The following is a 16,579-nucleotide window of genomic DNA, read 5'->3' on the forward strand; positions in this document are numbered from 1 at the left end:
GCTTGACCCTTCGGGATTTGATGCATAGGAGTTTTTCTCACTTCCTTTCCTTAAAAGCCTAATGCAGCAGAACGTATCGAAGGCCTGTTGTTCATTTGATTTGGTCTGTGACACGAGATAAAACAAGGTTGAATGGGGCTGTGTTGTTTAGGCTCAGTATGGGAAGGGATGAGGTAGGCCAAAGGGAGCATTCACCACGAACTTGCTGCAAAAATACAGGGAGAGGAAAATAATTTATTACAGCTCGTTGCGGGATGGTGGAGGGGGGGGGGGGGGGAAGAGAAAAAAGAATTCCCTTCCTTAAATAAAAAACAACAGTCAGAAAGGATTTGGGTGTACTTTAAATGCTGTCTCAGAGCATTTCTTTAAAGGTTACGATGTCATGTAGTTTCAGAGTAAGGAAGTAAGAGGAGCCCTATAAGCACCAGCTCTACCTCAGGCCAGTTAGTGACTGTGACACACAGTGACAGTGGACAGCAGGAGTCTGGCTGATAATAAAACCGTCATCAGTGCCACCGGGCAAAATCACATTACTTTCAAACGACTTTAGAAATTGTTTGCGTATTGGGCAACAAGGTTCAAAAGTGTTGATTTGGGAAAAGGTCCCTCCGCTGAGTTGCAACATTAACCCTTGGCTGCTGTGACGAAGCAGGCCTTCATATTATCCTGATTTGCTACTTACCCATTAAATGTGCAACAAAATATGATATAATATGCTGAGTGCTAGATGTAATCAAAACTATTTGTTGAATTTCTAGGTTAATAAATTCCAATGTACAAATTATGACAATATAACTAGTAAAATTGGAGACCAATATTTTAGTTTGTCAGCTATCACACATGTAGCTACGTTAGCATTGCTGCATTTGCTATGCAGTAAGTATGTATATGCAGTGAAAAATACCCATACTCTGAATATTTTATTTGTTTATGCATCTTTAAAATAACATATTCCAAGGTGGGGTGGGGGGGGGGGGGGAAATCTAAAAATGTACAAATTAATGGTGGAAAAAACTGCAATTTCACAAATTGCTGTATTTTAAAATTGCCCAACTATCTTACCCAGAGGAGTGGAAGATAAGCCACATGCTTGTTAAACAGCATTAAACAAAAGCAGTGAAATTGTACAAACTCTCAGATATTTTATTGGATTTAATGCAGGATGCAGCAGTTGCTCTCCATTTGATGAGTATATTTCAATTTCTAATTCTGTTCTTCCTTGGAAGAGATATTTTGACATGACGCATTGATTATTCTCATGGTGACAAATATAGCTTCACACAGAGGAGTAGGCCCCAATGCTTTTCCAGTCCCAGATAGTCAATAATCTGGCCCATGTTAGATTATGGAATGAACAGATCCAGTAGCCTAGTTGGTGTTGGACTAGCAACCTAGATGTTGTGAATTCAAATCCCACCCTGGCAACTTGTGAGACTGACTCAATTCAATTCATTGTCTCCAGAGCATATGAAGCCTCATGGTTTCAGGTCAGACAATATCAAGGAAAATTCCTGCTGGTCACCAGCCCTCCCCAACTGATGGTTTAGTACTCCTTCACGCTGAACATCATTTGGAGGAAGCTCTGAGGGAAGCTAGGACACAGAATGTGGGAGCTGGCCTGCACCAGTTGGTGAGGGAACCAATATGACAAAGTAACTTATTTGACCTCGCCCTCACCAACGTACCTGTTGCAGACACATCTGTCCATGCTAGCGTTGGTCCGATGCTTCATCTCCACCCTCCAATATGTGGTATTACTGTCGTGCTAAGTAGGATAGACTAAGGACAGATCTAGCGCCGCAAACTGGCCATCCACGAGGCGCTGTGAGCCATCAGCAACAGCAGAATTCTATATCACCACAATCTGTTGTCTCATGGCCTGACACATTCCTCATTCCTCGATCACCTTCAAACTGAGACCAACCGTTGTTCAATGCACAGTGCCCAAAGGGCATGCAAGGAGCAGTGCCAAGCTTGCCTTAAAATGAAGTATCAACCTAGGGAAGTTACTACACAGGGCTACCTGCATGCTAAACACCAAAAACAGCAAGCTATAGACAGAGCTAAGTGGTCCCAAAACAAATGAATCAGAGCAAAGATCTATATCCCTATAACACACAGCCGGGAGTGGCAGTGTGCAACCAAGCAACTAACATCCTCAATAGTGGAGTTCAAGAGACATGGCTAAAGTGTTTGCAAGCATCTTCAATCAAGAGTGCCTTTCTCCATTGTCTTTGCCATCAGTGATGCCAGTGTCCAGCCAATTCAGTTCATTCCACATGACATTAAGAAGCAGCTGAATGCTCTGGATACAGCAAAGGCTACGGACCCTGACAACATCCCTGGTGTAGTACCTCCAGGCCCACAAAATGCAAACAGGATGAACCAATGATTAAGAAAAATAAACGCAAATTGAACTGAGTTGTCTGGGCCTGGTGCACCAGATGGCCAAAGCTTGTAGGCCATATGTGGCCCATGAGTCATAGTGTGAACATCTCAGCCACAGATGTTTTATAAAGCCTTTACTTACCAATACCTCACACACTTGACAAAAATAACATTTAAAAATTTGACTTCAGATTCTCAAAATTCACATCTAAAATCTGAATGAATATAAATTATTTTTTTGTATCATTATTTGTTCTCAAGATATAGGCAATGCTGGCAAGGCTGCATTTATTGCTGGTCCCTAGTTGCCCTCAAAAGATGCAGATGGGCATTCTCCTTGAATCGCTGCAGTCCTTGTCGTGATGGTGCTCCCACAATGGCGTTTGTAGGGAATTCCAGAATTTTGACCCGGTGATGATAAAGGAACAGCAGTAGATGTCCATGGCAGGATGGTGTACGAGTTGGAGGGGAACTCGCAGATGATGTTGATCCCACAACATTGCTGGTCTTGTCTTTCTTGGCGGTAGAGATCGCAGAAGAGGGTGCTGCTGTTAAATAACTTTAGTGAGTGTTTGCCACAGCTGTCACAGCATACTAGCGATGGAGGGGTTGGATGTTAACTTTAGTAGCAGGAGGACCGGACAAGCAAACTTCTCTGTCCTGAATGATGTTGAGCTTCTTCAGCGTTGCTGTGGTTGCATCAATCTTGGAAAATTTCTAAGGTACCAACATAATATTTACGCTTAAAGCATCAGTAGGTTTGCCAGATCTTCCAGATATTCCTAGGGTCTCCAGGAATAAAAGATTAATCTCCCGGGCACTGCTGGGAGCAACCCTGGAGAAAATAGGGAAGTAAAGTCCATGGGCAGTGCCAGTGCACCAATGAGAAGAGGTGGAGCTTTGATGGGCGGGTGCTGAGGCCAATGAACATGGGGTAGGGGTGGGTTTCTGTAAGCAGGTTACGTTGTGCTGGAGCCTGTGTGAGCACTATAGGCAGTAAAATTCCCATATAATAGCTGTTTGTGTTTTGGCTGCAACAGTCGCCATTTTACGGTAAGATCTGACAATATGTGAACCTGCACAATGGGTGTTCCTTAGTGAAGGTTTTCCTGTTTGGAATCTATTGCCTATTTGCACTGATGGGAATGCCCCTTGTGGAAAAATGCCAAGTGAGGTCAAGTAGAAGGGAAGAAAATGGTGCGAGACCAGGTCGATAATGCTTATAAAGGGTACAACAAATGCCTATATTCTTAGCAGACCTTCCCATGACGACTGTATTTAACCCGTAAACTGTTATTCATCACAAAAATATTGGGGGTGACATTGGTCCAGTGGTAGCGCAAGATGAGCCATAGCTAATCGACACCTTGTTTTATACCCTGCCTGATTTTCTTTTCCACTGACTTTAAAATATGAAATACAAAATATAGGCACTGACAGGCAACAGACTTAATTCTTGTAAATCTTTAGATTAGCCATCTCAACAAATAAAAGAACAAGTTAAAGGCAACAATATGTCATGTGCAATTCACTGGTTTATGAGGCCTACTTTAGAGTTTCAAGAACTAACAACTACAGTAAGATAATGACTTATCTAAATGTAAATTTGTAATTAATGTTTGGTTTGGTTGTGCAAGATTTGTGCAGCAAATAGTAAAGTGAGGTCACTGCAGTGTGCCTTATTTTCATACTAATGTCTTTAATCAATTTTCTTCCTTCCTCTCTTCTCTTGTTCAAGGGGCTCTGGGTTGTCTGCTAGTCGTTCAATATTTATATGTGATTTCCCGATACCCAGCCAGTGAGGGAGAAGCCTTGTTTTTCGAATCATGGTGAGCAAAGACACTGAACTACAGGGAACTAAACCTTTATAAGGTAAATACATTAACATTTGCAAAACTATGGGCAAACATCACATGATCAAACGTCACATGATCAAACCTCCAGGAATATATCCAACCAGAGTTGGCAACACTAAACATCAGCCATCCTTATGACATCGCTGAGTAACACAGCTAACGTCGTGCCCATAAGCCCTGATTCATGGGGACTCTGTGGTGTGAACTTATACTCAGTAGGGACTGGATTGAGATTGCCCTTTCACTGAAGACTGTCACAGTTAGGAAGGCATTTTCATCCCCATTATCCCTGGCTGGATTCATACTTAGATCCCCAAAGAGAAAGGATAGTTTCCTAATGCACTGTGCTACAACAGGGTCCTTTTCGTATGTTTGCTCTTCTCACACTTATAGTAGGGATCAACAAAACAGCATTCATTTGGATCTTGAGATCAGTTTTAATCTGAATTGACCCTAGCTCATTGAACTCAAAGACAACACTGCACCATTATAGCTCCAATGTCAATAGTTTGGCTTCGGTCCATGTTTTTATTTTGTCAGTTCAGGTTACGATTTCTTTGTAAACAGAGAAATCTGGCATTTTGTAAGGAATCCAAAGCCAGCCTGATTGAATTGATCAAGTACAGGTCGGTTTGACATTTTCGCTTGGCACTAATCTCGACGCTATTATGTGGTATAAAAATACCTTATTGGCAAGAAATTAGAGCTGAAACTGAAGAGTTTGGAATTGCCAGCACAGCTTCCCCTGGGTATCCGTTACTACTGAAGCAGCAAAGCAGCCGACCAACGTTTGTGTTAAATCCCGATAAATCAGAGCACTTTACACTCTGAAAACTTTAATGTATCGAAGAACAGCCACCTACCCTGTTAGAAACTTAATCGTCTTTCACGGACGTCTTATCAACCCCATTCAGTTGGCTTATCTGGCCGTGGCTATTCCAGCGTGATGCAAGGAGAAAGGGATGAAGAACATTTAAGTAAAGGCAAGGAAGTATCTCCCCGCCCGTAAAATGTAAGGCAAATCAAATAATCTCCAGATACAGCAAGGATTCTCAATGAACTTTTTCCTACAGACATGGATTTCTGTCCTGCGTGCATTGCTGCTTACAACCACATCAAGGTACAAAGCCAGCAAAGTGTTTACAGTTGCCCAAATACCAAGGGGTTGAAGTAGTGCTGTGTGATATTATGTTTGTTACTAATGTCATGCAGCGTGATTTCAACATGCAAGATGTTTCGCATCTTTTTCGAAAAATGTTACCTGCAAAAAATTGTGAAATTACAATATTTCTTTATTTAAAAGAAAGAATTGCATTCATAGAATGCCTTATTACGTCTTTGAGAAAAGCCTCAAAGCATTTCACATGAATTACTTTTGAAGTGCAGTCACTGTTATTATGTAGGCAAACACGGCAGACAATTTGTGCAAATATCCTATAGACAATGAGATGAATGATCAGCTAATCTGTTGTTGGTTGAGGGATGAATGTCGATGTAGGCACCAGGGGAAATCCCTACTCTTCTTCAAATAGGAACAGGAGGAGGCTATTCAGCCCCTCAAACCTGTTCAGCCATTCAATTAGATCATGGTTGATCTGTATATCAACTCCATCGATCGATCTCAGTCTTGAAGATTTCAAGCAGCATCCATAGCCTTTTGTGGGGTGGGGGCGGGGTGTGGGAGAGTGACTGCCATAGGTCTTTAGTGTCCACCTGAATGCTTGGTTTAATGTCTTATGACAAAGCAACACTCCCTCATTATTGCACTGAAGTGTCAGCTCACATATGTACTCAAATCCTGGTATGGACTTGAGTTTGGAGTACAGGACTTTTGCATAATTGTAACCAACTCAGCCATCGGCGGATCTGGCCTGGACCATTTTTTTTTGCTGTAAGTTATGGTTTTAAGAGCTCCCTTACGATGTTAGGCCTGGGACAAATTTCCATTTTCATCCCCATCCCCTTTCCCCCCACCCCCAAAGCATACATCCTTGCCAGAACTGGCAATGCATAAGTGAATGGAAGCATTACATTCCAAACTGAAGAGTGGCAAATTTTATAGAGTCTGCACTGCAGGATCAGAACATTCCTACCCTCTCCCTTCCTTCTCCATCTCTATCAATCTAAGGGTAAGTTCTGTGAGTTATTGGTGCCAGTGCAGCTTTTCATATGATGGAAGCGCAGATCGGAAATTCGGGCCAGAATTGAGCGTGACTGACCCGTGGCCCCCAATATTAAAAATAAATGGATGGAAAGTCCTGCATGCTGCCTGAATTTCCATTATGCGTTTCCATTGTGCAAGCCTCCGCACTGAATCTTTGACACCAAAATTATCATCAAGTGTGCTATGTCATATACCATCCAATTCAGCAAGTTAGCAATATTCAGTTTTGATAATATAACAAAAATACCAGGAAAAAGAAAATGACTTCTTGTGCACAAATGTAAATAAAATGATGATAGTGCAGTACATTATTTTGCATTACTCACACAAGGCATTGTTGAGCAAATCATGCTAACTATAATGTGGATTTGGAAATTTTAGTTACTCCCTTCCTAACAGCACTGTGAGAGAACCGTCACCACACGGACTGCAGCGGTTCAAGAAGGCGGCTCACCACCGCCTTCTCAAGGGCAATTAGGGATGGGCAATAAATGCCGGCCTCGCCAGCGACGCCCACATCCCATGAACGAATAAAAAAAAAATTGGACGCTACTTTGCCATGTGCCATGATGGTAACATAGAATCATAGAAAGGTGACAGCACGGAAGGAGGCCATTCAGCCCATCAAATCCGTGCCGGCTCTATTCAAGGGCAATCCAGCCAGTCCCACTCCGCCGCCCTATCCCCGTAGCCCTGCAAATGTTTTCCTTTTAAGTACTTATCCACTTCCCTTTTGAAGGCCACGATTGAATCTACCTCCACCACCCCCTCAGGCAGTGCATTCCAGATCCTAACCACTCGCTGCGTAAAGAAGTTTTTCCTCATGTCACCTTTAGTTCTTTTGCCAATCACCTTAAATCTAAGTCCTCTGGTTTTTGACCCTTCCGCCAATGGGAAAAGCTTCTCTCTATTATAAACAGAAATTATAATAGGGAATCAGGAAATGTGTTAAACAAATATTTTGCATCTGTCTTCACAGTAGAAGACACGAAAAGCATACCAAAAATAGTGGGGAACCAAGTGGTAAATGAGAGTGAGGAACTTAAAACAATTACTATCACTAGAGAAAAAATACTGGACAAACTAATGGGACCAAAAGCCGACAAATCCCCTGGACCTGATGGCCTACAGGTGGCTGCAGAGATAGCGGACGCATTGGTTATGATCTTCCAAAATTCTCTAGATTCTGGAATGGTTCCAGTGGACTGGAAGGTAGCAAATGTTACCCTGCTATTTAAGAAGGGAGGGAGAGAGAAAACAGGGAACTACAGGCCAGTTAGCCTGACATCGGTCACCGGGAAAATGTTGGAATCCATCGTTAAGGAAGTGGTAACACGGCACTTAGAAAATCATAATATGATTAAGCAGAGTCAACATGGTTTTATGAAAGGGAAATCATGTTTGACAAATTTATTAGTTTTTTGAGGATGTAACTAGCAGGGTAGATAAAGGGGAACCAGTGGATGTAGTCTTTTTGGATTTTCAAAAGGCATTTGATAAGGTGCCACACAAAAGGATTGTTACACAAGGTAAGGGCTCATGGGGTTGGGGTAATATATTAGCATGGATAGAGGATTGGTTAAAGGACAGAAAACAGAAAGTAGGGATAAAAGGGTCATTCTCAGGTTGGCAGGCTGTAACTGGTGGAGTGCCGCAAGGATCGGTGCTTGGGCCTCAGCTATTTACAATCTATATTAATGACTTAGATGAAGGGACCAAGTGTAATTTTTGCAAGTTTGCTGATGATACAAAGCTAGGTGGGAAAGTAAGCTGTGAGGAGGACACAGAGTTTGCAAAGGGATATAGAAGATTAATTGAATGCGCAAGAAGGTAGCAGATGGAGTATAATGTGGGGAAATGTGAGGTTATTCACTTTGGTAGGAAGAGTAGAAGAACAGAATATTTTTTAAATGGTGAGAAACTACTAAATGTTGGTGTTGAGAGAGACTTGGGTGTCCTCGTGCAAGAAACACAAAAAGTTAGTATGCAGGTACAGCAGGCAATTAGGAAAGCAAATGGCATGTTGGCCTTTATTGCAAGGGGGTTGGAGTACAAGAGTAAGGAAGTCTTACTACAGGGTACAGTTGTACAGGGTTTTAGTGAGACCTTACCTGAGTACTGTGTTCAGTTTTGGTCTCCTTATCTAAGGAAGGATATACTTGCCTTGGAGGCAACGAAAGTTCACCAGATTAATTCTTGGCATGAGAGGATTGTCCTTTGAGGAGAGGTTAAGTAGAATGGGCCTATTCTCTCTGGAGTTTGGAAGAATGAGAAGTGATCTCATTGAAAACATATAAGATTATGAGGGGGCTTGACAGGGTAGATGCTGAGAGATTGTTTCCCCTGGCTAAAGAGTCTAGAACCAGGGGGCACAGTCGAAGGATAAGGGGTCAGCCATTCAAGACTGAGATGAGGAGGAATTTCTTCACGCAGAGGGTTGTGAATCTTTGGAATTCTCTACCCCAGAGGGCTGTGGATGCTGAGTCATTGAATATATTCAAGCTGAGATGGATAGATTTTTGGACTCTGGGGAATCAAGGGATATGGGGATCGGGTGGGAAAGTGGAGTTGAGGTTGAAGATCAGCCATGATCTTATTGAATGGCGGAACAGGCTCGAGGGGCCGTATGGCCTTCTTCTGCTCCTATTTCTTATGTTCTTATGTTCTTATCCTGTCTAGACCCTTCATGATTTTAATTCCTCTATCAAATCTCCTTTCAACCTTCTCTGTTCCAAGGAGAACAGCCCCAGCTTCTCCAGTCTATCCACGTAACTAAAGTCCCTCATCCCTGGAATCATTCTAGTAAATCTTTTCTGCACCCTCTCTAAGGCCTTCACATCTTTCCTAAAGTGCGGTGCCCAGAACTGGACACAATACTCCAGCTGTGGTCGAACCAGTGTTTTATAAAGGTTCATCAATCTATGGCTCTATTTATAAAGCCTAGGATTCCGTATGCTTTTTTAAACCGCTTTCTCAACCTGCCCTGCCACTTATAACAAACTATGTGAGTGTTGTTGAGTGCTCTGTGCCTCACGATTGTGATCAAGTCTGTTAATGTAGCCACAACCACCTAGTGTTCTGTATATAACTGACAGATAGTTGGCCCAGATTATTGCCATTTCCTGGCTGTTTTTTCCTACATAAACATTTTAGGCCTCTAATAATCATTCTTGTTTTCTTGCCACTTTAGGTTAACAAAAAGGTTGACATACAATCACATAGAAATTACCAGACAGAAACAGACTGTTCGATCCAACCAGTCCATGTTGGTATTTATCCTCCACATGAGCGGTAGTCCCAATCTCATGTGCCTTTTCTTTCCCATATCCCTTTATCCCCCTCACTTCCTTCAACCACTTATATAACCTATTGTTAAATGTTGACATAGTGCAGAACTTTCAACTTCGGGGAGGGGGGGGGGGCTTGGAGCAGTTGGTAGCGGATTGGCCGCCCATTATATACCCCACAAAATTTCCTTTCCGTTGAAGTCAAAACAAAAGGAAAATTGGGTGGGCTATAGAGCGGCTGGCCAATTCACTATTGCCCATTCTACTCCCCTGCCAAAATTGAAAGTTCCACCTATAGTCTCTGCTTTAACCACTATCACCAGTAGAGCATTCCAAAGCCTCACAATTCTCTGGGTAAAAAAGTTGCTCCTGCTCTTTGAACTAAATCTCTTGCTTTTAATGTTATATTTCATGTTCCCTCATTCTAGAACCCTCAACCACAGGAATCAATCTGTTTCTAGCTATCCAGTCCCATCCCTTCATAATTTTAAACATGTCCATCAAATTACCCTGTTACGTACTCTGTACCAATGAAAACAGCACTAAAATTTCAACTCTTTCTTTGTAGTTGCATTTCTTCACACCAGGCAGCATCCTAATAAATCTACATTGTATCGTCTCTATTGCCTCAATATCTCGCTTATAGTGTGGAGCCCAAAGCTACACACAGTGCTCCAACTGTGGTCTTACGAAGGTTTTATATAGATTCACCATTACATCTCGACATTTATATTATGTACCTCTTGGCCATAAAATCCAATATTCCATTAGCATTTTTTATGGTCTTATCCAATTGAGATAATGCTATTAATGTTTTGTGAACCTGAACCCCCAAATCCCTCTGCTCTTCAATGTCACCCACCATTCAAAATATTATTTTTTCAATCAAAATGTACCACCTTGCACTTACTGACATTAAATTCCATCTGCCACTTTTTTGCCCATTCCCCCAATTTATGAATATCCACTTGCCGTGATCCTCAGAATTATTTACTATGCCTCCATTTTTAGTGATGATGTGGAGATGCCGGTGATGGACTGGGGTTGACAATTGTAAACAATTTTACAACACCAAGTTATAGTCCAGCAATTTTATTTTAAATTCACAAGCTTTCGGAGGCTTCCTCCTTCGTCAGGTAAATGTTCAGGAGCTCCTTGAATCCTTGGGGTTGACAATTGTTTACAATTGTCAACCCCAGTCCATCACCGGCATCTCCACATCATGACTACCATCGACACCACAAACTGCCGGCTCACAGTGGAAAGGATATCCATTTTTAGTATCATCTACAAATTCAGACACCACTCCCTCTAGACCTATGTCCAGGACATTTAAAGACAACAGATTGGGAGACTTTATTCATTTATTCTGTTATAATTTGAAAGAACAAAAGATTTGTATTCATATCACGCCTTTCACAACCCCAGGACACCCCAAAGCGCATTACAAACAATGAAGTACTTTTGAAGTGTCACTGTTGTAATGTAGGAAACACGGCAGCCAATTTGCACACAGCAAGATCTCACAATCAGCAATAAAATGAATGTCCAGATAATCTGTTTTTTTAGGTGTTGGATGAGGGATGGATGTTGGCCAGGACACCGGGAGAACTTCCCTGCTCTTCTTTGAATAGTGCCATGAGATCTTTTACGCCCACCTGATGGAACAGATGGGGCCTCGGTTTAATGTTTCATCCGAAAAACGGCATCTTTGACAATGCAGTACTGCACTGGAGTGTCAGCCTAGATTATCTGCTCAAGTCTCTGGAGTGAGACTTGAACCCACAACCTTCTGACTCAGAGGCAAGTGTGCTACCACTTAGCCAAGGCTGACAGAATTACTGCATTTGTTTTGACTGAATGAAAAAAGACACACCGTGGTGCATTTATCTAACACTTTTTATCACATCTCAGTGAAACATGACAAGGTACATTAGACACAACTAATTACTTTGAAGTGCAGTGACTGTTATTATGTTGGCAAATGTGATAACCACTTTTGCACACAGCAATGTCCCATGTAATCATTTTAGTGATTGTGTTGGTTGAGGGTGGAATGTTGGCCAGAACACCAGGAGAACGCCTTGTTCTTCCTGAAATAATACCACGGGATTATTCTGTGTCTGGAACATTTTGGGGTGGGGCGGACGGTAGTTGAAGAGCAGCAGTGTCCTAATCGCAGTTAAAAGAAATGCCAATCTGGCAGAAGATGGTTTTTACTTTCTCAGTTAGTTCCCCACCTTCTTTTCTGTACGTAATGTATTCCTATACAAGCCCATATGCCTTTTGCTGCTCAGCTCTCCTGCAGTGTAACCAGTCAGATGGAAGTTTCACAGCTCCCTCTAAATGGGCAATGTATTCACAATCTCCACAAAATTGTAGCAGCAGTCACTGCAGAAAGTGACTCACTTATGTCATTGTCATTTTATTGCAAAGTGGTTCATCTCGAATATTTCTTTGTGGCAAAACGGCAGGATATCATATTGGAGTGCATCCCTGTTACTGTCATCTTTTTTGGGGTTGAAGTTGATAATAAATAAGCTCTGCTCATAATCCCAGGACAAATATTCAAGGAAATCCATTTATTTTAATGTCTAGTGACATCTACGTATTAAATATCCACACTGGACTTGGGTAATGCAGCAGACAACCTTGTGTCATGCACTGTGTTCTGTGTGTGTAGGAAGTTTTATCCTTGCACAAAGCTTCTGTGTGCCTCTGAGGCATCGTCCTAATGTGTAACACTTAATCAAAAAAATAATATTAAATAACCAAAACGCTGAGGTGGTAAGAGTTAGTAAAAATTACTGTTAGAGAATTACATTCATTATATCATTTTGATATCAAAAGTTGTTCCACATGTGACAATTTCATTAAGCATCAACTCTGTTGACAGTAATTGTGCTATTGCTATAATAGAAGCCATCCCACCTTAATTAAAAAAAACATAATAACTCTTCAGCAGCTAATACCATTGCCAGCTGATTTACAAGTAGGGAGTAGGACAATTGTGCTGCGCACAATCGTGTGACCTGCTTTGCACTGACACAATGACATTGTGCACCAATGGTGAGCATGCGGTTTTCGTTTCAGTGCGTTGTCCAACGTGATTAATCATTGCACATCGCATTACGCGCTTGCTGAAGGTAGAAAATTAAGCATGTGTGGACGCGTAATGCTCGACATACGCTGAAGCAAGGCGGTAGCTCTTAGCAGCTTGTTTTTTATCAACAATACGGCATGTTTTCCTGAAGCCTTTGTGGGGAGAAGCTTTTACTAGAGTGCAGGTGCTCAGCAGTTAGAAAGAGTTAATTTGCAACAAAAAAAAAAGCCAACACCTGCATCTACTCACTTGATCAGGAAGGTTTCTGACAGCAGTCCGAAACAAATCGATGCTGCTTTGAACAGAGTATGTGGTGGAGGGTCATCGAAGGCCGTCATCATCCTGTACACGGTGAATGGCACAACGGCCATTAGGCCCAAGATTACCGTGAGAATCATCCAATTCTGCCATCGGACGGCAACAATCTTCCATGCTGAGCCATTTTGTAGGTGGTACTGTGGAAACAGAAATAGCTGTTATGATCTGGAATGAAAGGGTAGGGGAAGCAGATTCAACAATAACTTTCAAAAGGGAATTGAATAAATATTTGAAGGGGCAAAATTTGCAGGACCATGGGGTAAGAGCAAGGGAGAATGGGACTAATTGGTTAGAGCTTTCAAAGAGCCGGCACAGACACGATGGGCCGAATGGCCTCCTCTGCTCTGTATCATTCTATGATTCTATGAAAACAAATATCTTAATGTGTTTGGTGCTTTGAACATAAATAGCCTATAGCCAGAAAAAACAAGACGGCAAAACAGCACAGTAATAATTCATGTCTGATGACTTCTAATTATTACTGCAATTCATTTTACAAAGTTCAAATGAAATTATAGCTGCAAGTACATATTGGTTTACTCAACAACTCTGCCGGTTGTAAATCTATCCTAATACTATCTTATGATAAAATAGAGTAAAGTATTAAACATGCAACTCTGCATGCATCGTTATATATTATTAAACCATTGAGGATAATCTTTATTATATATGGTATTTATATTCTGCAGCTCACAAGCCTCCAGCAAAACTTTAAATCTGTTACTGCAGACAGTGTTGTATATTAATCCATATTTTAAAATGAAATTATGTTTGTTGGTTTCTTCCACTGCATAAGGTAAGGATGATTCAAAATATGGAACAATAAACACTTGCCAGCTTTTACTAAATTGCCCTGTAGAAAATCTAGCTAATTTTTTTTAAGCTAGCAGGAATGCATCACATGGTTTAAGTTAAAGTCTCATGGGTATTTATTTTCTCATTACTGTCTAAAAGTTACCCTTTAAAATAATTTCAGAATTAAGACTAGATATGTGAAGGAATTTTCCTTTTTTGTCCAATTTTTGCCTTTCTTCTCCTGAAGAACTGTGCGTTCTTCCAACTCAGGCCTCTTGCGCATCCCCAATTTCTTTCGCCCCTCCATTGGCGGACGTGCCTTCAGCTACCTAGGCCCTAAGCTCTAGAACTCCCTCCATAAACCTCTCTGCCTCTCTACCTCTCTCTCCTCCTTTAAGACGCTCCTTAAAACCTACCTCTTTCCTGCCCTAACATCTCCTTATGTGGCTTGGTTTCAAATTTTGTCTGATAACGCTCCTGTGAAGTACCTTGGGGTGTTTTACTACGTTAAAGATGCTACATAATGCAAGTTGTTGTTGAAGGCACAGACTCGGGGGTAGAGTACCAAGAATCCCAGCAACCTTCCAGTACCTCACCAAAGGGACGATCATTCATGTGTTAGCCTAGATAGCACTGGCAGGCTATTTGACTACAGAAGGTATCGTGACTGAGCTCGGTACTGTCCTCTCCAATGCTGACACACGTGTACTTTCCAGCAGGGTTGTCACTGGACAGTAATCAAGGGAGGTTAAGCTGAATAAATTTTCCCCTCCCTCGCCCAGTGTGTTGGGGCCAATTGCAGCACATCAAGTGCAGTGCCAGTGATCGGTTAACAGCACAAACTGGGAATCAAACACGGCACCTTCCTGGCCTATACAATTCTCAGGTGGACGTAAAAGATCCCATGGCACTATTTCGAAGAAGTGCAGAGGAGTCCTCCTGGCCAATATTTATCCCTCAATCAAACTCATCGAAACAGATTATCTGGTCATTATCACATTGCTGTTTGAGGGATGTTGAATATTGCAAATTGGCTGCTGCCTTTCCTACATTACAGTAGTGACTACACTTCAAAAACTACTTAATTCGCTCTGAAGTGCTTTGGGACGCCCTGAGGTCGTGAAAGGTGTTATATAAATGCAAGTCTTTCATTTATACTGCTCAGTGCCATACCTTTAGCAGCATTTGGAAATGAAATAGTTAAAACTGGAATTAAAGGGCAGCTGTCATTAAGGCTCATGCATGGTCCATTTGTAGGATTCAGATCTCATTCTTATCACTCTATAGCTGGCAGAACATTGAGCCTGCAGCTACCCTGCCTGTTAAAGGCTACTTTCACCTCTGAAAATGACCATAGAGCACAGTTTTGTCTTGAACCTGGGCTCCTCATAGTCTCCTTGGGTCTGTATGCAGAGCTTCATGTGAACTCTCTTAAGCAAAACCACCGTGCGTTTCTTCCAACAGGGATTAAAACTGGAGTGTTTGCCTGATGTTTCAACATCATTTAATTAGTGCCCTAAATTCATTTGCAATGCACACTGCACATTGTAGGCTGTTGTCCATGAATTAGTTTCTATGTGGCAAGTGCCATCAAGCTATCTGTGATTTTTTAATGTAACAGCGAGCCCCAGTAATGGCTCACTGATAACTGAATGCATCTATCTTCATTACCTGGTCATTTCTGTTTGGGTTTGCTCTACTGCTCGTAAAGGATATGTGCCTGTGTGAACCATACAATCAAGCCTTCATCCAAAGCAAATTCAGAACTTTTGCTCATTTATTCTTGACTTCTCTTAATTACATTTTTATTAAAAATGCAATCGTTCATGATGACACATTCCCGTGAAGAGGGTTGTTGCTCACAGGGAGAGTCACTTCATTTCTGGGCTATCTGTGCAACCAATATCAGCATGAAATAGAGCAAGTCAAATCAGAATTTTGTTATGTTTACCCTCCCTTATTGAATAATCACACACATATACATATATCTATATATATGATAACCCCCCTATTAATTTTATTGCTATGCTTCAGATAATATAGCTTTTTCCTTAGTGTTATTACCTGTACCATATTGTCAGACTGGTGGGATACTGGGTCATGTGACCAGCTCCTGATTCATCGTGTATGTGTGTATATACATATATATATATATATATATATATGTATATACACACACCAGGACAGCATTTAAAAAAAAAACTCAGTCAGGTTTCATTAATGCTGATACAGACCCGTGCACATACTATAAAAGTTCTGCGTCAGAAATATTATGCATTGTGGCCATTTTCACATTGAGTACCCAATAGTTCTTCTGAATACAATGACGTGAGACTGTATTAATAATTATCACAGCTCATCATGCTGCTGTAGAATGGCCAATGGATAGAAAGCCCAGCACTGCCGATAACACACATTAAATATGAGATCGGACAGTATTTTTTCAAAAACCTAAAACCATGTGCAATTAGAAGTTTCACCATAACTTGAGTAACGCTACCCCTTTCAATACATAATCCTTTCACTGAGTCGCACTTTCAAAAGTGATTTTTACACACAATTCCAAATTCAAAATGATTGGAAATTAACAACTGAAGCAAAATCAAGCTGGTGTTGAGACATCTGTCCAGCAGGCAAGCCTTACTACCATGCTACTTTTCTGTAATTC

At 41.4% G+C, this 16,579-nt stretch overlaps 1 protein-coding gene across 4 annotated transcripts in view; it reads right to left on the reverse strand.

The window, feature by feature from the left end:
- Positions 1-16,579, reverse strand: part of LOC137325135 (uncharacterized) — a 234,395-nt gene that overhangs the window by 84,468 nt on the left and 133,348 nt on the right. For 3 of the 4 annotated variants that reach the window (XM_067989883.1, XM_067989881.1, XM_067989880.1), the window contains one exon: positions 13,048-13,253. In XM_067989883.1, the coding sequence (XP_067845984.1) occupies positions 13,048-13,253 (206 nt within the window). Of the gene's footprint in view, positions 1-11,127; positions 11,354-13,047; positions 13,254-16,579 lie in introns of those variants that run through there. The other variant, XM_067989884.1, reaches the window with a different exon arrangement.

This window comes from Heptranchias perlo, chromosome 9 (assembly GCF_035084215.1).
Source record: "Heptranchias perlo isolate sHepPer1 chromosome 9, sHepPer1.hap1, whole genome shotgun sequence".
Lineage (NCBI taxonomy): Eukaryota > Metazoa > Chordata > Chondrichthyes > Hexanchiformes > Hexanchidae > Heptranchias > Heptranchias perlo.